This window comes from Necator americanus, chromosome III (genome assembly GCF_031761385.1).
Source record: "Necator americanus strain Aroian chromosome III, whole genome shotgun sequence".
NCBI lineage: Eukaryota > Metazoa > Nematoda > Chromadorea > Rhabditida > Ancylostomatidae > Necator > Necator americanus.
The window spans coordinates 7573430-7598405 of NC_087373.1; the positions used below are offsets into that span (position 1 = coordinate 7573430).

Consider the following 24976-nt stretch of genomic DNA (forward strand, 5'->3'; position numbering starts at 1 on the left):
ATTTCAATATCCCATTTTTATAAATTTTCCTGGACGAGAAATGTAATCATGAAGCAAGCGACCCCAAAACAGCCTGGAAACATTTGGTTCAGGAAACAGTTCATTCAGGAACACTCAATAGACAGAAACGAACTTCGTAGCGGCTGTAGTACATGCCTACAATTGACTTCCTACTCTATCCAAGCATTATCGTCGAGCAGATTTCGGTTAGTGGATTAGTCCAGCGAAACCTTTGGCTTCTCATTGCACTCACTGGTTCTACCCCGTGGTCCCAGTAAGTCTTTTTGAGAATTCAGCATAATAATAATAAACTGGTAAAATATAAAAACATAAACAAACTACGAGCACAACACATACATAACACCGAAGCATGCATAGGCTTACAAAATCTGCACCTTCTCCCAAAGCGCAGGCGTTGATCTGCTTTCAACCATGTTATCGGAGTGCCCTGTTCTAAAGGAGAGTCTTGTTGCTTAAAAGAGTTTACTATTTCTGTCAGTACATATTTCGTTCAGATCAATCGGCGTAGTTGTGAGACTTTCTCGAGCAGTTGAATCGGCTACAAACCGTAGAACGTTCAAGTCCTTACACGCAGAAACCGAAAACATAGTCTGTTCAAAGTGGGAAACCACTGTGTTGGTACTAGTTGTAGCGAGGAAGGGGACATTACCTGTCCTTCATCGTGCGCAATAATAGCGCCAGCGACTGTCTTGTAGGCACCAATGGCTGCCTGGCTAGCAGCACTTTGATGTTCCTGACCACCAGGGCGATATGTAGCTTCGCGTTGCTCCATCGAGAGGTTAATATCACGATCATGAATAACTGTATTGCATTGTTGGATCATCGGCTTCATTTCGCCCTGGTTAGGACACGCAAATGCAGCAGCTGCATAAACTCGCTCCAAAATGGCGACGGCTGTCATTCCTCGCGCAAAGGTGTCGAATATCCTCATCTTCGAGGTGTGTCGAGACAAGGTAAACACTGAGCAAGGACAAAGAAAAAGGAAGAAGACCAAGAAGGAAGCATGCTCAACTCTGCGCAGAGCAAAATTAAAAAATAATTCAAAGATATTCAACAAAATTAAAAACAGTCCAAAGCAACAAATATCTCTTCTAAAATACAAACCTCGCATACATTCCAAAAATCTAGCATGAGGAAAACGACTCATTATATTGCGTCCGTGACTAGACATTAAGATTGGGCTGTACCGGCCAACCCCTTAGCTTGCACATGACCCCAGGACATGTCCTAGCACGCATCCATTTTCACAACAAAAACTAGCTGAAACACTGGATCCAGACCACCGTTCTATGCACAATCCACACACTCTGTACTTTCTTCGGTGCATCTCAGCACTTCTCTTCTCAATAAAACGGATCAAGAAGTTTAACTGAACTACTACCTCTGGGCTCCTTTACTCAACCACAACATCAATACTTCACCGGAACTACATTCAATATCTCAACAACTACTGCAAAACCTCGGAACGGAACCTCGGCTCAGTCTCTAATTTCTTGCTCCAGGATCTTGAGTTTTTTTTACCCTGTATTTTTACTTATACTCCTAATCGCTCCAAACAAATGTTAGAAATATCAGATCTAAATGCTCCTCTTGTGGAAGTGTACGTCCCGTAGTTTTAACTATCTTAATCGCTTTCTACAGCACTAAGCCGTTACATTATTTGTTTTTATCCCCAGTTCTCTAAAACTCGTATGCCTACTCTTACGATATATAACTTGTTATACATTTTAAATCATAGGCTTAAGTTTATATGTTAGTATCCGCCGCATATACATGAAAAAATAAATTATCTGCTCTTATTCTTGCCTCTACAAAACTTATATGCTTAACACCACAGGATATATAGCTTGTTACATGTTCTCTAACTGTAATCCCAAGTTTGTATGTTAGTATAGACAATATATGCGCGAAAATAAATAGTATAACATTTAAGTTGTTCTCAGATAACAGTTTACTAATTGCTACCTCTTTCTTCTTTTCTAATTTCTTCATAGTTTAGTATTTTCTCCTGTGGACTTGATCGCAAAAGGCTGGCCAATTCAATTACGGTGTCTGCATTATCTCTCCGCACTTGAGCAATGCGAGAGCAATAAAATGAATTACAGATGTATTACATTCGGCTAATCTCTCCGCGCCAACCTTTCATACAAACAACAAACAAAATAGATTGGAATGGCGATTGGGGTTGAGCTTTTTATGTTGGGCATAAACAGGCCTTCCCTTTCAGTTCATTACGTAGCAGTCTGAGATTGGAGAACCACCAGAAGACAGCAGCCTTAATGATGTTTCGAAGCACCATATCTTATTGGGCACTTCCACACTGTCATTGTAGTTGGTCATCCAAAGCTCACGAAACGGGAGTGATACGTGTTGTTTGCGGCCTCTCCAAGGTGATTTGTTCTCATTTCGCGTGGCCCAGCACACGTAGTCTTTCAGCTTCTTGCTCAACATGACAAATCAAAATCAAAATTAAAACCAGAGTATGGCCTCCTCGTTCATTATTGTCCAGTACCTGACGCGACTGAATTTCAAGTCCTCGGATAGGACAGCTATAATTCGCCATGCTGCGTGCAGATCATTGCTTAGCCCTTCCGAATCTTGCGTGCACGTGCCCAGGGCCCCATCCCTCTGCCCGATTCCCACTCTAGGGGCCTCGGGGCTGCCCCCTGATCCCACTCCCCAACCCATTTCCTAGTGGTTAAAATGTGGTGCGAGTGGTTACGTACAAGTGGTTTATCCTAATAACGACACTACACGGCAATGCATAAATACACTACATTAACGGCGGAAGATTATAGGGGTCTGATTATAGGGCTCAGTGGTTGTGGTCCTCGGCGATAGATGGATAGTGGCTGCGGTTCGGGCACAGCCAGCCAGGGTAGATGGTGTAATGCGGGCATGCGGTTATGGTGCGGCAACCGATAGAAAAGAGCACGAACACGAGCACGGAATTACGATACCACAAGAAAGATGAAAAAGGAACTGGAACCTCGAGTGCTCGGAGCCAGCCCTTATATGCAGCGGCGGCGTGGGAGCGTTACCGTAATAGATTGCCACTGGCAATGTTTCCCGCGCGCCGCGTGAGAAAGGGTGTAGACTGGCTGGGAAAGTCGTCCTGGGCACGTAAATGGTACGCGCATTGGGAATGGGCAAAAACTTGAAGAGATGTTGGATGGGTGAATGCACGACGTTGCTCTGAGCAGTAAACACTGTTGGACTGTGTATATACTGTCCAACGTCTTTATCGGTTGTTGGCACAATGTTGCTCTCCCAATCCGATTGTGTTCGAGTAGTTTTTGCTCACCAGATGCGCCAGCTGAGCGAGTGCGCAACTCTCATTGATTTCCTGTTATTCGAATGCTCTTTGTCTGAGCATTCCCACCGAGAGTGAATAGATCTTGCTTTGATTTTTTATTTTTATGATCTATGGTCACGTCTGTGGCAATTGTCCTCCACACAGTATCCTATGGAAAGCGTAGCTGGACTTCGGTTATGTGCGCTCCAGGAGAATATGAATAACCCTTCTCAAGAGCTTCCAGCCTAAAAAGTAAATGGTTCAGTAGAGCAGCTATACCGTTTCTGTCGAGATCGTCTAGAGTTAATCGCAGATCGGCTGGGGATGACTTTTTAATGCCCATGTTCGACTGTCTTTGAATCTCGGCATGTTGAAACGTAGTTTTAACTGATTTCCTTGAGCTGTAGCCAAGACTGGTATCGATCTTTATTAAATAGCGGCTAACGTTTCGGCGATATCGCCTTCGTCAGAGCCTGGAAAACTCAAAGCCATTAGTGACCTATCCCCTCAAGCGCCTCATCATCCTACAGAAAGCACCCAAACGGTAAGCAAACTCAAACAGCAACACATAGGCTAGTACTTACCTCATTAGCTAGACTTGTTAACTCAGCAGACCACCACGTACCACAACTACGAGTCACAAGGGTTTTTATATAGGGACCTCACGGCCCGCCCCGTAGATCAAAACCCGCACAAGTCTTGATACGGGGATAACTCGTTTGTGATCGCAATGCACTCATCCTTCTTGTTCATTTTTGGACTTTTGGCGGTTATCCAAAAGGCCTCTAGCATTCTGCGTGCTGTGATTTCGGACTCGTAGGATAATATACGAACTTCTACCTCTACTTCGGAGTTTGGATGACATATTCTACGGTGTGCTCCAAGTGGGGTGAAGGTTTTTGATTTTGCGAGTCCATCTAGATGCTCCTTGACCCTAATACACAATGGACGTCCCGTTTCCCCTATATAATCGTCACCGCACAACCTGCACGTGATACGATACACCACTCCCGATATCATGCAATCACCCTCTCTGCCATACGGACAAACCACGCAGCTGGGAGTTGTGCAGAGTCGATCATACACACGGTTACGTACTAGCTTCCCCTTGAGGTTTGCTGGAGGTATTTCCACAACCCTCACGTCATTCCTTAGACCCGCTTTTCGTAGACAGCCCCGTACTGCTCTGCTCATATCATCAGATATATAAGGTAAACAGAAAGAGATCTTCTCTGGGCCATCCACTACGTTGGGTCTTCGAGAGGGATACCGTGCTTGTCGGGTAGCACCATCTCCAGCTGGGTATCCATTGGACATTGCTACTTTATGGGCCACATTTATAGACCATGCTTTTTCCTGGCTACTCGATGAGACTCTTGCCGCCGTTCTGTACATGTTACCTATAACAGATTTTTTCATTTTGCTGGGATGCGCTGAAAGATAGTGGATTAAGATGTTTTTACTACTGGGTTTCCGGTACCACTTAGTCTTACATATCCCATTCCACAAGTAAATGTGCACATTCAGGAAAGCCAACCAGTTGTCTATCGGTCTCTCCCTTGTGAACTTAATGTGCGGACACTGCTGATTAAGAAGATTGAAGCACGCGTTTAGTTCTGCTTGGGTTGAGCAGACGACGCAGCAATCATCTATGTAACGATAATACAGCAGTGGTTTGCGGTCTATTATAGGCTTTTCGATCTTGGCTATGAAAACAATGGCGAGAGTGGGTGCCAGCCTTTGTCCCATAGCTAGGCCTCTAGGTTGTCGGTAGTACTGTCCCGACCATCGGAAAATAGAGCAATTCAGGCATTCGTTTATCAATGTCATGATCTGCCTGATACTGAATCCATACATGTTTAAAGAAGCCTGGCGCTGCGTGAGCAGTTCGTGAACAGCCTGCATCGCTACATCGTTTGAAACGTTCGTATAGAGTGACGTAACGTCAAAGGTCTCTACTACACATTCACGCTCAAATGAGGTACTGCGGAGATGTTTTAGGAAGTTGCTAGAACTGCTGAGGTGGGCAGGGACATATCTGAGCAGCTGATTTAGGATTATGTTGAGCAGCCAGGAAATTCTATCCGTGGGGCCCCCGATACCACTAATGATAGGCCTCACTTTAAAGTCACGTGGATCGTTCGAAGTGAGGCCATTTTCAGAGAGCTTGTGAGTTTTGATTAGCATGTATAGGACTGGACATGCGGGTAAGTCGTTCTTGAGACGCGTAATAAAGTTTTTTGGGAGCCCTGCTGTTCCAGCCGTTTCTACCCAAACCCTGTTTAGGCGGCGATATTGCTTTCTAAACTCATTGGCGGAGGATGGGACATATAGACTGTCATCCTCAAGATGTTGTCTCGTTATCGCCTTGTCTAGTTCACGTGATAGAACAACAAATTCGCCTCCCTTATCACTAACGGAAACCTTGATCTCTCCAGCTGTAATAAGATTACGAATCTCACGTAGGCCTCGACATTGCGCCACAGTGAGATTGAAATTTACGTGTTTTCTCGAGAAACGCTCCAAAACGGAATACACCGATGTTGCGAACACTCGAAACTTGTTGTCTACCGTGGGGTTGGGTTCAAGTATTAAAGACTTTTTAATGCTTTCCACCACAGAGTATTTAGTGGGTGCTAGCGACTTAGGGTCTTTAATACCCTAGCAAGAGCAATGAAGGTGAGTAAATGGGCAAAGCGTTATGTGCCGCATTCCTGAGCGATGCAAGTGAGCTCTACCAAGAACAGTCATAACAGTTAAGAGTGTCTCCTACCACGCCCTTTTACTATCATCGAGTTCGATGATAGCATCATCGTTAAGATGATAAGGGCTTGCTTGGTGAAGTTCGGTTCCGTACATGATGACAGGGAGTTAGCCGTCCCCTGTGAGCTACCCGCTGGTGGTTCCGAAGTCTGGTGGTCTTGCGCTAATAGCTCTTCAAATTCTTAAAAAAAAAACTGGACGATTTCAGTGGTAGCACCGGGAATTCTTCTCTTTCATCAGTCATGGCGCTTGCACAACCTTATTTAAGTTGTCGAAAAAGCCGGAATATCGAGACACGGTATCACTCCCTCTATAGCACACACGCATTCACTGGAATCCCGAATAGCTCGTATGTGGGATGGTGAGATTCTTGGGACCTTTGCCCGAATCGTTCCAATGAGTAAATATGTGGTTCAATGAATGTTTATTGCCACAAGTATACGACCACTCGTGAGCAATGAAGGCGAAGTATTGTGAAGCACCCCAAGCAACAGTTAGCTTAAAGCGTGTCACGCCCATAAAGTACTTGAGTTGCAGTGAGGTCACGATAAGTGACTATCATCGCTTGTTGATAGCTCGTGTTTATGTGGAGGAGCTTGCGGCGTCTGTTCTTGACCGTTCAGCAGCTGGCTGGAGCTTTCCTGTAAAACTACATAAAAGTATATATTTTTAATAGTAATGTGATAAGCAATAAACATTCGACCATCAACACGCACGTGATAATCAGAATGAAGTGGGAAAAGGTAGTTAAGGAGGGCAGAATTGGAATAAAACAATGGATCGTTACGTCTATACCGATATACTTATTATCATTCTTTTCAGTAGAAAGGGAAAATTGATCTTAAACAATGTTAGGTATATAAAATATGAATGATACGCAAACAAAAAAATTAAGTATACAAAGCAGAAGGATACTACTAGTGGCTCTCACGCAAGTAACTGAACTCAACATAGCAAAGTAACGGCGCATATTCCAGGGACATAAGGCGTACATAGATGGTGGGAAAGATAAGGAAGCTACCGCGAATTCCTCCAAGAACGCCTTTGAGACATCAGGTATCCAGTGGACATGCTTGAGGAGAGATCAACATAGCTCGACATGGCAATTCTCCATCGTTCATTCGTTGACATACAGACGGACAAACATCCTAGATGCTTTTTTGACCATAGTGAACTACACAGTTATAAGTGAGAAGGAAATATGAAAAGAAAGAACACATAATGAGAAATATCGAGATTACCAATCTTGGTTCTCGCTTCAATTTGAAAATCGATAAGTTGCAATCTCTATGGCAAGATTCAAAGAAGGTCGAACTTTCGCGCTATTGAGATCATTAGATCAAATATGTCAAGCATGTGAATAAATACGTAAATAAATAGAGCATGCGAGTAGTAATTCGTAATTGTAATCGAGCTTGAGATATAGTTTTGTAAATGGAGATTGAATTAGTATAAATTTGTAGGAAATTTCCTTCCGCGTCCTTCTACACTATCCGTTTTCTGTCAAATCTTCTCGTAACAAAGTTATGGACTCTGAAACGGCAACATTCGACTCTTCATGTCGAAATTTTGACTCCAAGCTCTTGGCGGAAATGAAAAACTTACTAAATCATTATGTTTCAATCATTATTAGTTATTAAATCTACCATACGTTATTTAGTCAATAGTTGTACTAGTCTCAAACACCCTTCACCATTTAATGATTTTTCTTCTGAACGAAAATATTCGACGATTATTTCAGTGTATTTATGCATGCGTCGTAAAACGCGCTCTAACTGCACATCCTCGCTCCGTTCATAGAGGGTTCCTTCGGAACACTGCTTCTTGAGTTATCGAGTATTACTGGATTTTCGGTCATCACAGCAGATGTTAGTAAGGTTTTCCTTCTATGCACTTCACAATGACATAGCTGAGTCCGTTCTTCTCTTTTTATCTTCCATTTGTCAGTTGGGGTGGATACCTTGTTTTTTATTATTATTGTTATTTATTTCTTACTAGATTTATTTCATATCTTTATTCTTATTTGTTTCTTCCTTGTTCTTGTTTATTTCGTATTTGTTTCTGTACTTTCCAATATCCTCGTATCTCTACATTTTTCCGGGTAAAAAGTAGTTTGGGAGGCACTCACTGGCGCCCTTATTTCTGGAAGAATATCAGTCGGGTCCTGAGACCTAAGCATTACTCTTAGAGCATCTATGACTTGTAAACTTAAGCTATAAAGAGGTATAAAGAAGTAGGAAAGAGCGTCCAAAAATAAGGGCGCCACTGAGTGCCCCAACCCAGCTACATTTTCTCTCTTTTTTGCTTCTCGCCTGCTCGTGGTGATCGTTGGAAGCGTAGCTCAGTTGAGAGGGGTCCTATACAAGACAGAAAGGGCTCCGAATAATAAAAAAAATCATGCCAGGGCCAGTAATGCAATAACTTCTGGATACTTTTCGATTCAGTTCTTCATTGTAACACAGAAAACAAGCACTTTCGAGCTATCATTTCAACATTTTCAATTTTAAATGGTTCTCTGTATTTGAGAAACCGAAGCCTGTAGATGTAGGCCGAATTTCATCACTTTAGATACTATTAACAAGAAGAACATCGAACGTTATGGCGGTCTTCGGTATTATAACTTTTTTTTTGAGGAACTAACTACTAAGTCACTCCGGAATAATTTCCATAAAAGTACACGTTAATTTTTGATTTCTGCAACATTTTGAGTTTAATTTTGTGTCTGTAATTGAGAAAGAAGTGCTCAACAGTTCGATCACCATATTCTACAGATTTCATCATTCTGCTGTTCTGATTTCAATTTTTCTTCCAGACCATGGAACCTCAAATTTATATTCTTCCTTTTTTTTCCGCACAATTACTATTTTTGATGGTTTAAACAGCTATAGATGTTTTGTTCCTTTCCAGCCGTATGAGGTTACAGCGATCACTATTACTGTTGTTGAGAAGAAATCATTCGTACATTACTACCCCAATTTTCTATGCAAATGCAGGTGAGGTTTTTTTTGAAAAGGCTGTGATGTTTCTTTTCTTTTTTGGTTTACTGACAGTTCGACATTCACAATTTTTAAGCTCCTCATCTTGGTCATCTCTATACGGTAGTGCTTGCTGATGCTACTCATCGATGGCAAAAGCTGAGAGAACCTGGCAACATCCACGTCTTCTCCACCGGTACGGATGAACACGGCATTAAGGTTTCAGATCCTTGCATGGAGTTTTGATTACAACCACAATCTAGGCAGCACTTTAGATATTCCGTGCCGCAGAAAAAGCTCAGAAGGATCCGCTGAAATTTTGCGACGAAACATCGAGGAAGTTTCGTGACCTCTTCCAAGAGTTTGGAATCGTTAACACTGAGTTTATTCGAACCACAGAAGATCGTCATAAACGATGTGTAGAGCACGTGTGGGTGAGAAAACTACTAAATTATATTGTGGTATCAAATAAGTTGTTGTTTTTGTAAACAGTTGCTTTATTTTGTTCTTTACAGAAACGACTTAGCGACAGCGGATACATATACAAAGACATTTATGCTGGTTGGTATAGCATAGTGGATGAATGCTTCTTTGCGGACGCCGACGTTGAAGATTCACCTTCAGGAAAGGTACCTGATTTTCGTAAATTACAATTTGATGATGAGACAGGTCCCAAAGGGAAAAATGTAATTTGGGGAGGACTCAGTGGCGCCCTTATTTGTGGACGCTCTGTCCCACTTTTTCTCCTAGTAACTTTAGCTTACATGTCACAGATCCTCTGAGACCAATGCATAGGTCTTAGAGTCCCGACTAATTTAGTTATTTACTTCCAGAAATAACGGCGCCACTGAATGCTCGCCCCCTCCCTTCCAAACTACAGTTTACCCGATCCATGGTTGAATAATTGCCTTAGTAACATCGGGCGAACTCCTCCTTTACCATATAATTCTGGAGGGATGTTATTGTGTTTCTTTACTTATGAATATATATTTAGATTTATTCTTGTACTGTTATAGTCCATAGTATATTCCATGTGTTTTCACCACGTTTCCATTTATTAGGTTGTGAAGGGGACTCAGAACGCTGTCGAATGGGTCGAGGAGCAAAACTACATGTTTCGGTTATCGGCCTTCAGAGATAAAGTGAAACAATGGCTCTTAACTACAGGTATTTCATTTATCTTCGTGAAATCTTTTATCGTTAACATTAAGTCACATCTTTCGTACACGGCTCTACAGACCAGTCCTGCAGAAATTTTATTTCCCTGGTTTTTATTCATTTATTCCCTATCTCCATCTCTCCTCGAAGGTAGCCTTAAAGATCAAAATTATCAATGTCTTTGTGATGTGTTAGGTGAATAGGGTTTCGAATCGGCCTTTTTCTGAACAATTCTACGTAGATAGGTACTTGTTTTAGCTTATTTCACCATTATCGGAGCTGTTCTATAAGAGGATCAAACAGCTATACTACCGGCTTTTTACTACTAGAAATCATATTTAAAGTTTGTAGTTTGTGTGTTTTGTTGTTTTGTTTTGTGTTACGAGTGATCGTTTTCTACCGACGTTTTTCGAAGATATTGAACAACACCGTACACTTGATATTTTATCAGTGACCGTTTTCATCGATAGTTCTCCTCTCAAGGACATCTTTTAATTCCATGATTTCATTTCATTCAATTTTCAATGTTTATTAACTTATCAGTTATAGAGTTACATCATTGTCAGGCAACTACTAAGATTATAAAAAGGTCAAACTTGGCATTTCACATAAAGCGTTTTCAGATGTAATTCGCCCCAAACATTATCTTCAATTTATTCTACAAGATCTTGAATGGGATGGTGACCTGTCCATTTCCCGAAGTCGCGCACGACTACCATGGGGTATAGTAGTTCCTGATGACGACACGCAAACCGTAGGTCCTACACCTTTTAAACATTTTTCCACCTCAAGGATATTTTTGAATTTTTGTTATAGGTCTATGTATGGCTTGACGCCCTCGTGAACTATCTTTCCGTTATTGGGTATCTTAAAACGATGGATGTTTGGCCTCCTACCTGCCAAATTCTTGGAAAGGACATAATGAAGTTGGTGGTTTTCTTCCTCTTTTTTCTATATCTCTTGCATTGTGGTTTTGACCTTCATCTTTCGCTACTTTGCGCACGTTTATTTCCTACAGATCATCGGAGGTCACAGATCTACATTGAAAGTGAGTTTTTCTGCTTCAATACGCTGGCAACCAACTTTTTTTCACATCCTATGCGGATCTTCATTTGTCTTAAAATTCCCACAAAGTTTTTTTTTTCTTTAAATTTTCCGTTTTATATTGTATGAGTTAGCTGATACGTATAAGACATAGGAAGACATAGGCGGCGAAATGTTGAGCCATTCAAAAGTTGTGATGTTGTTGGCCTAGCAAATACATTTCGTTTAGATTTCACGCTTTTTACTGGCCAGCGTTTCTGATGGCCATTGAACTACCACTACCTAAGAAGCTTTTTGTTCATGGTCATTGGCTCGTTGATAATGCCAAGGTATACGGTTCTTCCCTCCCTTTGAATTTATGTTCCAAGCGAAAGGTGCTTTCATAGATGTCAAAAAGTGTCGGCAACGTCATTGATCCGCTTGTTGCAATGAAATCATACACGACGGAAGGCTTGCGGTATTTCTTACTGAAACAAGGATTGCCACATGGAGATTCTAGTTTGTGATTATTATCTTAGCGTCGTTCTTGTAACATTATTGTGATCCTTTCTAGATTTTTCACGGGAAAAGGCTATCAACGTCATTAACAGCGACTTGGTCAACAATATAGGAAATCTTCTGAGCAGAGCAACTGTGAAGAAGCTCAATCCAACCCAGAAATACCACGATTTTGTTCCAAATGTTTTGAATGGAGATCTTGCAGACATGGCAGGCTCCCTTTTGAAAGAGTTGACTGAAATTCGAGGTTAGTTATTCGTTATGGTTTTTTTCTTGTAATTATTGATTATTGTTTTATAATTCTTTCACACCAATTGAAAGGAACCCTAACCGTCCTTCTTAGGGAGAACGATGCAGCTATATGATGACATGTTGTTTTACAAGGCAGTTGAAGGAATTATTGCAGTTGTGAAGTCTGGAAATGGTTTCTTTCAATTTGCTCAGCCGTGGAAGTTGGAATCGGGAGAAAAGGTGTGTTTATAATTCATGTGATACAGTCTTCTTTGAGTTCTAGTTAGTAGTTACATTCGTACGCCCTGCGAAAGATTCACCTTTTTTTAAGGCTATTAGCTGAGATTGGCATCGAATTGGAAACAGTAATATTATTGCGGGAATATTCGGATTTTCTCAACAAATCCAACCAATCGACAACCCTTAAGTTTGTTATAATAGGGACCCGCTGAAATTACTAATTTTTAATCCCACGGAATATCCTCCACTAAATATTAAATCAATGAAAGTTCAGTTGAAAATTGACTCTGTAAGCTTCCGAGTTCATAGTAGAACATGATCGGCTTTGTTTTTCATTTCCTACTCGAAAACGGACTGTTTGCCGTCAATATGTTAGTGCATTCATTTACACTTAATTGGTAACATGTTTATTGCCACTGAAGAGTAGATACCCTTTGCGACATATAACATTAGAGTTGCGCTGCGTTCGTATCCCATCTGTTGAATCGTTGACTTTCTGAAATTTCGTTGGTCTTAATCCTTTTTTATGTCTTCCAGCAGAGTTCTCAGCTGTTATGGCGGGACATTCTTGCAGCTGTATGCATTGGTGACTATTGGTCGCAATTTTCGGCGGAGGATCCTCCTGTGGATGGTCATCAAGCATAGATGCGGTAGTTGGAGCCGGTGCTCCGACTTCTCCCTTAATTTTTGGACGATTGGCGTAAGGTCCCCCTTCGCTTTTGGCGAAGGGATTCTCATCACTTGACTTGGCCTCACCCATGAGCTAGACCCCCTTACCTGAGGAAGCTCGTCGATATCGCACCAATTCATAGAGCCACCATTGCGGCTTAGAACATTGTTGAAGGGCAAACAATACTTCCATATATGAAGCCCTACTATTGGAAACTCATATTCCATAAAAGATTTGTACTTTCACAAGACTTTGACCTGTGGCATGGCAGCTTTCATCAATACTTCAACGAATGATAAAGATTGGAATTTGTCATTGCTTAGGTATTTCTGTTAGTTTAGCAGTCTGTTGGCTGTCCTTTCCGTGCTGCGCATAAAAAAAATGGACTTTCATGGCGAGATTTTGCGTCTAACGTTGTTTTTTCCCAGGTTACAATGTTTCTAGAAAATATCATAGCATCAGTTGCAGAGTTTAGGTTTTTAACTCTTTAAGGGTTTTGAATTTCCACTTTCAGCTCGATTCCGTATTGGGCTTAGCCTATGAGACTCTACGGATGACATCTATTCTACTACAGCCAGTTATTCCATCACTAGCTAGCAATATATTGACAAGGTAAGACTAGTTTTTTTTTTTTCAGTGTTGATGCAAACCTTAGCAAATTCATTAATTTGACCTTTTCTTTAAGACTGGGTGTTCCGCCAGAAGAAAGACAAGTTGAGCAAGCGGAGTTCCATCCAACAAGCGGTGGGCGTCATTTTGGTCCTGATCTTGGACCGCTCCTTCCTAGGATTACTGATAAATCTTAGAATACTAGACATAGATTCAGTTTTCTCTTTTATTTTAATTGCTTTTTGTTCCTAACGAGTTTAAAGTACAGATCATATTGACTTAGTTTCTGCTATTGTTTTTAACTAACGGGTACATTCAGCTAACGTATTGGTAGCATTCTTGTTCATTTTTTAGATTTGCTTGGTTTTTTTTATTACATAATCTACCATCAAATTTACGGAGTTTGGGAAATATCAATGCTTTATTTAAACATTAATGTCTCCTTCCATTTAAGCATAGGAATGGGATGATGTGTATCATTCTGGTTGCCTTGTGCGTCTAACTTTCAACAAGTCTACTAGTTACAGCTAAATTTTCTGTTTTCTGCTACAAAAAAAAGCTTTTCTTGTTTCTCCATGGCAATATTACTAGAAGTTCCAGCAGATAAGTTGAAAGGCACTGCTCTTGTTTCTCATTCAGTTAGTTATGATAGTTAATTCGAGTATTTTTCGAGTTTATTGTAGCTTTTTTATGTTCTGATCAGATTGGACCTGTTTTGTTCTGGAAAGCGCAAGATGTCGTTAGGTAGTTTATTTAGTATTTCCTATTGCTTTGATGGTGTGAAGTCTTGGTACCTTTTTGTTTGATCTATATTGTTACGTTTCTAAAGTTTTCATTGTTGTTTTTGTTTTCGCTGTACAATTCTAATATAGAGGTCATGTACAGTTTTTTTTTTTTGCTTACCAGCTAATAAAATTTTATGCCGTACTTGATTTATTCATATGAAAGGTACCTTTTACAAGAAGCTGAGCTTCATTGTCGAACTCTATGTGGAATAGTGGGTGTGGTGTAGAGTAGTGTAGTTCGAGCAGTTCCTGGAAGTGAACTGTCGCAGAGATAAGTTCCGATAAGGCATGGTTTAGTAGCTACATAAAGTTTGGTCGTATCTGTTCCCGTCACATGGTCTTTTTTTTTCTGGATAAGCGCAAAATTTTTTGCTTAACATTTACGAATAACCTGGAGGGAAACTGTATTTTTATTTATTTATTTAATTTTATTTTTATTTTTCTAACGATCAGAAGGGGGATTCTATAAATGTCTAGTTTCGTGCAGGTCAATCATTTGGTTTGGTGCAACTAGTTCAAAGGATGGAAATGGAGAGTTAGAAAATTTCAGAAGGTTGAGAAATTTTTCAGAGTTTTCTTTTCGAGGTATGCGGATACAAGTAAAAGATATTTTTTTCCGAGCAAACGTTACTTTCCTGACTATGACAATTTTTTCTAACCAAACATCACTTTTACTTGTAATGATGCCGTGGATGCTTCCCGGATTCCCTTTCTTGTTCTTATTCTAGAATTCCTCCGAATGATCCCTTTCTATGCTTTTTCATTTTCATCTTCGTTTTTAAACCGAACTATGCTCCTTTTCTTGCTGTCCCCTTTTGGATGCTTCATCCTTAGCATCATCGCGATAAATCAGGAAAAAAAAAACAATCAGCTAAGACATTTTATAAGTTCCTAAGACTAAGAGAAATACAATTTCTTGTATTTTTCTTAGTCTGAGGGACTTATAAAATGTCACTTTTCATAGATCTGACACGATGGTAATGAACCAGCGAGGTAAAGAGCTTGACTCACTCATGTCCTCCCCAACTGTGCACAATATCCAACGTTTTGTGCTTATTTTTAAAAGATTCGCTCGGATTTCAATAAAAATCCTTAGTGAAGTGAATACATGATGGTGTTTTGCAAAAACTTTGTTAATGTCTTTCGAATCAGATCGTCAGAGTTCTTTCTATCATCGTGCTCTTTTCTTGTTTTTTTTTCGTAGTTTCTTATTTTAAAAAAGGTGCAGTATTTAAAGTTAATCGACGAAGGCGGTAAAAGAAATTGTTTCAGGATGGAGAAGCTGGTTTTGCTGTTGGCGTTGAGTGCCACCGCGCTAGCATGTGATATAACATGGCCGAATGGAACGGATACCACTTTCCATTGGTTTCAATGTAATTCTGGCCCGGTTATGTTCTACAATGCTACACCGTTCGATCAGACAGGTACAATTCGAAAAATATCATTTCTAAAATCATGATTTATATTGTTGTCAAAAGTAACATAGTGACAGTTAATTCTCTCTGAGCTGAATGTCAGCGATCACACTCGACCCCAGTTTTCTTCAACCGGGAGACCGCAACGCGTCTGCTGCAACGCACACACTGGTTAGGCGCACGCGCGTTCGCTATCCCCACCATCCAACTCCGTATAGTGACCACTCTGATGCTGTCGTGATCGTGATCAAGATCGTGAGCAATTCTGGTTTTTATGAAGGGCAGAATTTCCGGCTGTAACAAGGAGGCAAAAGCATGCATTTGAAACGTCTACTGCTACTTTGTTGAAGCAGTTTACATCACATTTTTGTGATTTCCATCAATTTGAGACAAAGACATAAATACAGTATCTCTGTAGTAGTAGGAAAAATGGTAAAAGTCACAAATTCCAATACATGTTAAAGAATTATGACGGCTTATCGATCGGTAAGATAAAATGCTGGCGGAGAAGAGAACACTTGAAAATTTTGATTTTAAACAGTTTTTTTTTTGTGCGAAATCTGAGAAAATTGGCGGGAATCATTTTCACTGCTATGAATATTGATCTGAATCAATAAGACCAGATTATGATCTTCATTAAAAACGCGGAATAACACAGGGGTGTAGCGTAGATCGCTCTTCATGTAATTTTCTGGACTTCACTAATTGATAAGAGTGGTTTTTAAAAGCGTCTTTGAAGTCATCCGAGATCCGCGTAGGGCCTATCTGTTACACCTACGCGACCCCACAATATCAGCACAAGCTAATCCTTTCGTGGTAGGATTCGAAAATTTCGATGAAAAGAAACTGCTCCCTTTTGATATGAAACACGATATGAATAGAATAATCTTTCCAAAGATCGGCCATTTACAAAAAAAAAATCCGAAAGCAAGATATATTAAATAACTGCTGCTTAAAGACATTATATTAAAAGTTAACAAGAATTGATGAAAACAATATTTTTTCTATGTGTTTTACAGGATACCTGTGATTGTGATTAAACTCTTGTTTCACGCTAAGATCATCTAATTATAACTGAATAGAGATGAATGAAGGAGGAGATTTATTTGAATGAAGATGAAGAGATGAATGAAGATGAAGATGAAGATGAAGATGATGAAGAGATAGATGAAGAACGAGCTTTAATTTCAAAATTCGATCTTAAAAAAGTGAAAAAAGCGAAATATAATATCTGACGAAAATCCACAATTTTTTTTTAGGAAAAAATTACGAGTACCCGATCCATCTTGGTGCACCAATCATGGTAAAATGTGACGTGCTGAATCCAACTCATGTCTATTCATCGCCACACCTTAGACTCACCGTCAACATTTGGTCATGGGGTACATCGCTAGGCGGTTGTGCTTGGAGTGCAGTGCCTACATTCGGGTTACTGTAAGTTTTCATGCTCAACATTGTCATTCTAACTATATATTTATTTACTAACCATATATTTTATTTTTTTTATTTACATATACTAATTTTTTTTTTAGATTTAGTCTTAATCACACATATTTCAGGAGTAATCAGGATGCTTGTGCTCATGGTGTTCCGTGCCCGGTTAAGACCGGTCGTCAAGAGTTGGACGTGATCGTGGATTTCACCCAGTACCAACAGATTATTGATCTGTTGAAAGACGATGCACCGTATCAATTGGAGTATGCGATGCATGACAAGACCAGCGGCGATAATATATGTCTAATGGCACAAGCTCGTGCAAGAATACATTGATCATGAGCACAAGGACTAAATACGTAGAACATTTTTTCCTAACTGAACAATATTTTGTACATTAAATAAAATCATAAAGATTTGCAAGTCTAAAATCCTGAAAACAACGGAGAAATAATGACAACAATATCCTCGACTAATTTCGTTTTTGATAGACGTTCACATTTTTTCGAACACATCTGAAATCCAAAAATTCTTCCATTCGGCCACAGAGAGTAAACTTTTTAAAGAAAATTTAACTTAATTTACTATCTATTTACTATTTCTAACTTAAAATTGAATTAAGGAAGAAATCATGATAAAACCTCATCGTCTCAAGAAAAAATCATAATAAAACCTCATCGTCTCCTTCATCCCCGGCAATTTCTGTGCGTTTTAAGTAAACAACTCATATTTTCTGGCAGAACAGTCCGCTTCTTATCAACCGATAACGGTGAAACGTTTAATGGACTCGAAGTATGCTTGGAATACCTGTCCCTATTCGCTACAGATTAATGTGAACAAGGTTACTGTAATACCCTATTATACCATAATGTTCCCTGATCTGAGACCCCTGCAACCTCTCCCATAACCAATATGGATTACTCCAATGATCTAAATATCCTATAAGATTGATTGTTAATGATGAATAGGCCATCTGTCAAAGGTCAACGCACTTCTGTTTAGATCTATGTGCCTTTCTCTCCTCAAGAATGTGTTTGTCATTGTTATCACATAAATTCCCCTGATAAATTGAAGCACAAAGATTTCCAGGCGTTCATGGAAATTTTCTCGATCGTTATCCACCCGTTAGGGGCAACTGTAGAAGGAGTGTAGCCGGCCTATTTTTCGATTTTTGCTAACAATTTCATGCTATCAGCTACGTACAAGTATTAAATATAATACATAGTGTTTAGCATCCATTTTTTTTCAAAGGTAGATTAAACATTTTAAAAAAAAACTTTGAGATTGGATAAAACTGAAACTCAACTTCAAGTATTGAGAAAGCTCTTCATTAGTTTATGCCCTTTAAATTAGCTTATTGATGTAAAATAAAAGTGTCTCATATCAAAATGCACTTGATTTATCAGCTTCGATGGATTCAATGAAGAAACGATAAGAATTCTTAAAGAAAACACTATAAAAAGGGAAGCACAGTTCAATATTCTCTTCAATGCAGGCCATTTTTCTCCTTTCTTAATAGAATTTTTATCCTTTCCGGATCATTCGCATTAGAATTTAGTGAAAAGTAAGCCGTTCATGCACTAAGGGGTGCGTAATCAACTACTACTGTATCCTATAACTGTTACAATGTCCTCAAGTTTTTCTTTAATGTTTTTTTTAAAGATGAGGTGTTCTCCAAATGCTTTTTTTTAGAGAGGTGTAATTCAAAATTGGATTTTTTTTAGTATGGTATACAGTGTTTTCGTATTACTGGCAATAGTTGGGACAGTAACTTCGTCATGTCAAACATGGCCAAATGGAACGGACACGAAATTCCATTGGTGGCAATGTAGCAGTGGCCCAGTGAAGTACTACAGTGCGGAGCCTTACGACGAAACAGGTGAATTTAAAAAAAAGTAGAAGCAAAAACAAATTAAAGCTTACGTTCATCGCTATCCTAGCAACACAGGATCAAAATCTTAGATCGTTTCTTACTGGATAGCAAATCCACTAAAATGAAGATGAATCCGTCCATTTGAAGCGTATTTAAATTTAAAAAAAAAGATTGCAAACAATCTCAGCAGAATCACTGCGAAATAATCGGAATGTTTGATTTTCGATGAATCTAGGCATAATAAGAGGTTGTATTAATTTGGGATGTTTTTTTATGAACTGTACACGAGGTTGTTCATACCTTCATCAAAGCCTGAAGAAGGTGCAAACAACCTCGTGTACAGTTCACCAAAAAAAAACAATACAGTCTCAGCAAAAGCAGAAAAATAAGGGAAAGAGAGGCGAACGAGTACGGTCGAATGAAATTAAGCAGGACGCTGAAATACAAATCGACATAGTTAGGTATAGATATAGATAAAGTTTAAAAAATCTTCTGGAAATATAAACTATGGATCGGTTACATAAAACAAGAAAGAGAAGTTCCCTGCACGTTAAAGTTACTGTTGCCATTAAATCATTAAAAACAAAATTGAACACATAAACTCTTTTTTCTTAGACAAAACCTTCCTCACGATAGTATAGGGCTGCAACTGTTATTAGAAAAAAATTAGATTAATAGTGAAGTAAAAACTTCCAAATTTTATTATTCTTGAACTATTCATATAAAATCTGGAAAGAATTAGAAGTAAAACTTCAAAAATAATTCTCACAAATTGTTTGATTGAAAAAATTTCGAAAATGTCGAAAGTATGAGTGGTTTACAATCACAATTATTTACCAGGCACCAAGATGGTATATCCAATTCACCTTAGCGCACCAGCAGTGATACGATGCGATATGGAAAATCCAAAGAACGTCTACACGTCACCTTCTCTCAGACTAAAAATCAAACTCTGGTTGTGGGGAACTCCATTGGGAGGATGCGAATGGTTTCCAGTACCTACTCTTGGATTACTGTTAGTCCCCTTTTCTAAATTGTATGTCCTCGTCAAAGAGAAATCTACCTTTCTATGCTTCAGAAATAATTTGGATGCATGTCAACACGGTATCAAATGCCCCATTCCGATAGGACGACAGAAAATGGATGTTGTGGTAGACTTCACCAAATTTAGCGCTATAGTACATCTACTGAAGGATGATAAACCGTACCAATTACAGTATGAATTGCACGATGAGTCGAGCGGCGATACATCGTGCATTGTAGCTCAAGCTAGGGCAAGAACAGTTTAATTCTTAGGTTCATCGGTTCATTCTGTACTGTAATAAATTCAAATTATAATACTTCACACCTAGATGCGATGGTTTTTTGTTCTTCAGAAAAGCACCATGAATAAAATTGAAAACATTGGAGTATGCCATTGTTTTACTGACCATTGGATGTGAAAAACAAACAAAAAAAAAACTGCTACGATTTCCCAAGTGATCCGTAATTATGTACTGTACAGACATATAAATGTATGACGTTCGCGACTGCGTCGAAAAAAAGACTTCATAAACAACAGGAACAACTAACATTCAGCTTTAAAAGAAAATGTTAGAAAGACGACAACAGCAACAACGGAATTAGCAAACCTCGTACCATTCAAATAAGAAGACTGCTAGAAAGCAAAGAAACCAATGATATGTTTCCCAACTTCAGGAAGACTTCATCTTCGCCACTTCAACTTCGAAACAAGTTCAAAATCAAAAATGATTACCGGATGCCACCGCACATTATACAGGTGTACAATAAAAAATAAACTAACACTAAACATCTCACTAATCTCATAGAATTACCAGTAAATAAACAGTAATTGAAAAAAAATTTGTAGTAAGGATCTAGATACCTAGTCTAAAACAAGTGCAATTACTCACTACCATATTATAAATGTTGTAAGAAAAGCATCAATCCGAGGTAACCGTGTCCTCTCAAGGAAAAAAATTTTGATAGCAGGTCGAATTCAATGGGATAGAAGGGTGATATAAGCGCACATCTGGCTTAGCTGACGATTCCGCTTTAAAAGACAAGACAAGTAGAGTGCATAGTAGACTATAGTGCCAAATTTGCAAAACCGAATGAATCTGCAGGAAGCTGCCAAACGTATATGTTCGAATCTACGAAATTTTAAAGCCATCCAGGCATCTAAACAGCTATCGCAGCAAACTTTCTCCAACCGGACTAACGCGGGGCGTCTGCATTGAAGAAATGCACTTGTATTCACTATTTCTGATAGATCTGCAGTAAATGGCGCACGTATCTCCTCACCAGGCTCCTCGAGGGACCAATGCCCTCATCCGCCGAGGACGAGGGCCGTCAAGGCGGTTTAAAGCGATCAACGTTGATAGTATATATAATATAAAGATGGTGCAAACGAGAAAAAAGCTTGCAATTCACACCCAAAAGTCTAAAGTAACTCAGGACGAGCTTTTCCTTCAGGAAAAACATTACAACCCACGGTAACTTCAGACTATAGGCTGCCAATCATGAACGTTTCGGAATGATTTCACAAAATTACACACCTTAGATTCGACCAACTATTCATTTGTCGAACCAAAATGAAATTGAAACAGAGTTTGTGAGCGATGTGACTAAGTGCCACCATCCTTTCGGAATGAACAAAACATCTCCGTCTTCAACAACTCCATCCCAACACTTTGCATTGGCAAATTCTGGATACTTCTCCAGATCAGGATTGAGCACATCAACCTGTAGAATATGAATGCTTGAGATACATTAAAGATCTTCAAAAAAGGTCTTCACAAAAAAATGAAGAAATAAATGAGCAAACATACCTGACTTGTATTTGTAATAATACCATCCCTGAACGCATAGACTTTATCGGATTCTGACGAAGAAACCATTCGGAAAAACTTTCGCCCGGTTATCTAGAAATTTAGTCATGGACCTTAAAGGAAAGTGAACATACTGTTGAAAAAATCGAACTAGAACTAGGTGCAGAATAGAACAACCTACTTGGCAGAAAAGATTCTCACGTGGATCTGTATGCAGAGGTGAGACGGTGCCTCCGGGTCCTATCCAGCAGTTTTTATCGACATCCTCGAACTGGAAACAAAGAACTCCTTAGCACGGTTCTCATCAACACATTTCAGCGTAGCAGCAGAAGACTTACTTCGCAATGGTCACAGTAAAGTGGAAGAGAGAAGTCATCACAAAGCTGAGGTACTTGATTGAATAGACGATGTTGAGCAAGATAGAGAGGGCCTTTCTAGACAAAAAAAAATGTATTTATTTTCGTATTTACAATAGCCGATTTATGTATTTACAATAGCCGAAAACTAATAACAAGTAAGTTGTAGCAAGTTGCATACTTACTTCATCTAGCGGAAGCGTGCAGGTATGGAAGAATTCAGAACCGGTCATTAACTTTTGAGCCCAATCCGCATCAGTATATTTGGACCCCTGTTCCACAGGAACCACACGATGGCTCAGAATTCGATGCAAATATTCGAAGCTGAAAGTATAAGTTGCAAAAACACTAATGGAGATATAGTAGGATGAAAATGACATGAAGCATGGTGCAGTTTTGTAAGCGGTTGCTCTCACAGCGGTGCGATAGAGCGCAACGGTGAGGATCGCGCAAGGACTCTTGCTAGCACCACTCATTGCCGCATTTCGAGATGGTATCACATCGATTCCAATCGTCATCTCCACTGCGCCGCGCCGAGCGCATCCGCTTACGCAATTGTCCCCTGCTTCATGTCACCATAAGAGCCCTTGTAGTTAGAGCAAAACCTTTAAATCTTCTCATTTTCAAATAAAGTAGTCGAAACCTCCAGTTCTTGACTGCAGGCCAATCACTATTGAGTCCTTTTACTATAACAGGTTCCGAGCGAGCAAGGTATTGATCGACGAATTCCCATTTTGATAAATCAGTGCATACAGGTATTTGAACAGAATTCGGCAGTCTTTTAGGGACAGAAAGCGATATCTAAAAATAACAGTCAAACGCATCATAGCAAATAAAATGTGCGTTTTATAAAACGGTACAGAAGGAAAGTGAACGAGATTTAACCTTATTTTCTTCTATCGGAGTAGGTGGCGGTAGAGAGTGATCACAGAACTGTGCGTAGCGTTGGAGAAGTTGATCTGGGATACCGTTTCCCATGAGCAGACCAAGATCAACGGCAGCAATAGCATGCTAAAAAAATCTATTTAGGATTTAATTTTTAATTTAGGAACAACAACAAATTATTGAGGAATAAGAACATTCAACACAGGAACTGAAACTCGTACCAATTGTGTATTTTATTCAAAAATAAACCGGATTAGTTAGATTTCACGTATACGTGAACATTTAACAGTAAAGAATGTGTTGAATAAATAATGAGCACTACCAACTAAGTCGAAAAAGTGAATAAAGCATTATCTAACCAAATATTGGCCAGCACACGCGAGACGGACAGCTTTTACCAAAGAAACGGCAGCATATAACCTCCTCCAACATTCATCCACTTCAGAGAAATGTCCTGAAGTGTTTGGATCTTAGCCCACTGTTTTCTATCCTACTATTTAACGTTAACTTACCGGTGTTAAGGCGTTCCCAAGCGTGATCCAAGAGCAGAGATTCCTCCTTTATAACCGTTTTTGATTGCTCCACAGAAACATCGATAACCTCTTGAACGTGTTGCACGTGCGAAGCAACGCGCACAAAGGTTTCAACTATGGAATTCCCGAGTTTATACACATCCAGCAAGTGATGTAGAACAACAAGGGGTACAAATTTGAAGGCCTATAAGTGGGAAACGATAGAAATGACAAAAAAAAACTCTTACATAGGGGTGAAGTATAGTTTGGGGGGCCGTTCAAACGCGATCTTATTTCTGGAACTGAATAAATAAGTTAAACGGGGACTAAAACATTAGTCTTAGAGGATCTATGACATGCATGCTAAAACTACTAAGAAAAAAAAAAAGAAAATAGAGCTTCCAGAAATAAAAGAGCTGTGGAGTGCATTCCCCTTAACCCCTACTGAACAGTAACCCAGTGGAATCACGAAAAAGTAGAAGTTACCAGAATCTTCTCCAGAAGGTTAATCGTATCGTGGATGAATTTGTCATCGTTGGTACAGCAATACACGAGAAGTCTTAAATTTTGACATATATCTCAGCTAAAATGTATTAAGAGGAGTGTTCTCACTCTTTAATTTGAGAATAATGTGGAGGAAATAGAAGACGAGTGGTGAATGAGCCCGGATGATCCACCTTCAAGAACCTGAAACCTGAGGAAGAAGGTAATATCGATATTTTTACAGTGAAAAAAAGAGCTGCTCTTCACCCTATCCGTTCGTATTCGTCGATGTCTTTTCGTTCGACCTCAGTAATGAATAAAAGCTGAGGATACTCATCACGTGCCCATTTAACAGCCTTTTTAACGAGAAGCTTTAGAACTATCGCATCATTTTTCCCCTAAATGCAACGGTTGAGATGAGATTAGCTAATAGAAAGGGAAGAAAATCAGATTGACTTACATTTCCCCGTAAGAATGGTTTGAGCGTCACAAATGAAGTCCCAATCCTTGCGATGCAAACTCCAAGTATCGCACCTATAAAATTAAGGATTTGTTCACAACAACTCCTCTTCATTATTCCACCCAGGTAAAAAAAAAACTGGTTTTGTGACCTGATTTGTCTGTTGCTGCAAATGTCGCATCTGTTTCATTTTGTAACGATGTTCCCTTAATGAAAAAAATTACAATCATTAGGGAAAAAAGCAGGCTTCAAGCCACAAGTGCGCTAACAAGATGGGATACTTAAAAGATATCCATCAAAGGACTTGGAAAGAAACCCTGAAACCTCAATAAACATCGAAACGATAATAACCTCATTGATGAAAGCAGCAACAGCGTCTTCCTGTTCGGACCCGAGTTCCACTCTCGTAACAGATATCGAATTACGGCTAGTGAACAT

General features: G+C 39.5%; 6 protein-coding genes across 11 annotated transcripts; 2 read left to right on the forward strand and 4 right to left on the reverse strand.

Annotated features, from left to right (window-relative positions):
* Window positions 1-577: 577 nt before the first annotated feature.
* Window positions 578-952, reverse strand: RB195_008873 (uncharacterized protein; the record flags this gene model as incomplete). 2 transcript variants are annotated; one of them, XM_064195593.1, is made up of 1 exon in its annotated part: window positions 578-952. In XM_064195593.1, one exon carries the CDS (start codon window positions 950-952, stop codon window positions 578-580), a length of 375 nt encoding a protein of 124 aa, XP_064046738.1. The 2 variants fall into 2 exon arrangements, with proteins under 2 accessions (XP_064046738.1, XP_064046739.1); XM_064195594.1 differs by having other exon boundaries at window positions 578-922.
* Window positions 953-3485: 2533 nt separating this feature from the next.
* RB195_008874 (uncharacterized protein) lies at window positions 3486-6406 on the reverse strand (the record flags this gene model as incomplete). Its single annotated transcript, XM_064195595.1, has 3 exons — window positions 3486-3717; window positions 4005-5977; window positions 6338-6406. 3 exons carry the CDS (start codon window positions 6404-6406, stop codon window positions 3486-3488), a joined length of 2274 nt encoding a protein of 757 aa, XP_064046740.1.
* On the reverse strand, window positions 3998-6175 carry RB195_008875 (uncharacterized protein; the record flags this gene model as incomplete). Its single annotated transcript, XM_064195596.1, has 2 exons — window positions 3998-5967; window positions 6103-6175. 2 exons carry the CDS (start codon window positions 6173-6175, stop codon window positions 3998-4000), a joined length of 2043 nt encoding a protein of 680 aa, XP_064046741.1.
* Window positions 6407-7075: 669 nt separating the features above from the next.
* On the forward strand, window positions 7076-13701 carry RB195_008876 (uncharacterized protein; the record flags this gene model as incomplete). Of its 2 annotated transcripts, XM_064195598.1 has the most annotated exons (15): window positions 7076-7135; window positions 7880-7947; window positions 8987-9072; window positions 9152-9273; window positions 9330-9488; window positions 9570-9683; window positions 10116-10221; window positions 10836-10966; window positions 11029-11138; window positions 11486-11585; window positions 11643-11754; window positions 11810-12001; window positions 12098-12225; window positions 13410-13507; window positions 13581-13701. In XM_064195598.1, 15 exons carry the CDS (start codon window positions 7076-7078, stop codon window positions 13699-13701), a joined length of 1707 nt encoding a protein of 568 aa, XP_064046742.1. The 2 variants fall into 2 exon arrangements, with proteins under 2 accessions (XP_064046742.1, XP_064046743.1); XM_064195597.1 differs by lacking the exons at window positions 7076-7135; window positions 7880-7947 and having other exon boundaries at window positions 8991-9072.
* A 1861-nt stretch (window positions 13702-15562) lies between these two features.
* Window positions 15563-20300, forward strand: RB195_008877 (uncharacterized protein; the record flags this gene model as incomplete). Of its 3 annotated transcripts, XM_064195601.1 has the most annotated exons (6): window positions 15563-15713; window positions 16964-17138; window positions 17264-17401; window positions 18863-19017; window positions 19852-20026; window positions 20090-20300. In XM_064195601.1, 6 exons carry the CDS (start codon window positions 15563-15565, stop codon window positions 20298-20300), a joined length of 1005 nt encoding a protein of 334 aa, XP_064046744.1. The 3 variants fall into 3 exon arrangements, with proteins under 3 accessions (XP_064046744.1, XP_064046745.1, XP_064046746.1); XM_064195599.1 differs by lacking the exons at window positions 18863-19017; window positions 19852-20026; window positions 20090-20300 and having other exon boundaries at window positions 17264-17474; XM_064195600.1 differs by lacking the exons at window positions 15563-15713; window positions 16964-17138; window positions 17264-17401 and having other exon boundaries at window positions 18864-19017.
* A 748-nt stretch (window positions 20301-21048) lies between these two features.
* RB195_008878 (uncharacterized protein) lies at window positions 21049-24976 on the reverse strand (the record flags this gene model as incomplete). 2 transcript variants are annotated; one of them, XM_064195603.1, is made up of 17 exons in its annotated part: window positions 21049-21064; window positions 21570-21653; window positions 21704-21756; window positions 21843-21935; window positions 22024-22113; window positions 22181-22276; window positions 22384-22522; window positions 22842-22999; window positions 23084-23209; window positions 23443-23537; window positions 23596-23800; window positions 24082-24154; window positions 24208-24282; window positions 24346-24476; window positions 24539-24612; window positions 24690-24744; window positions 24890-24976. In XM_064195603.1, the coding sequence occupies 17 exons, from the start codon at window positions 24974-24976 to the stop codon at window positions 21049-21051; spliced, it is 1650 nt and encodes a 549-aa protein (XP_064046747.1). The 2 variants fall into 2 exon arrangements, with proteins under 2 accessions (XP_064046747.1, XP_064046748.1); XM_064195602.1 differs by lacking the exon at window positions 21049-21064 and having other exon boundaries at window positions 21589-21756.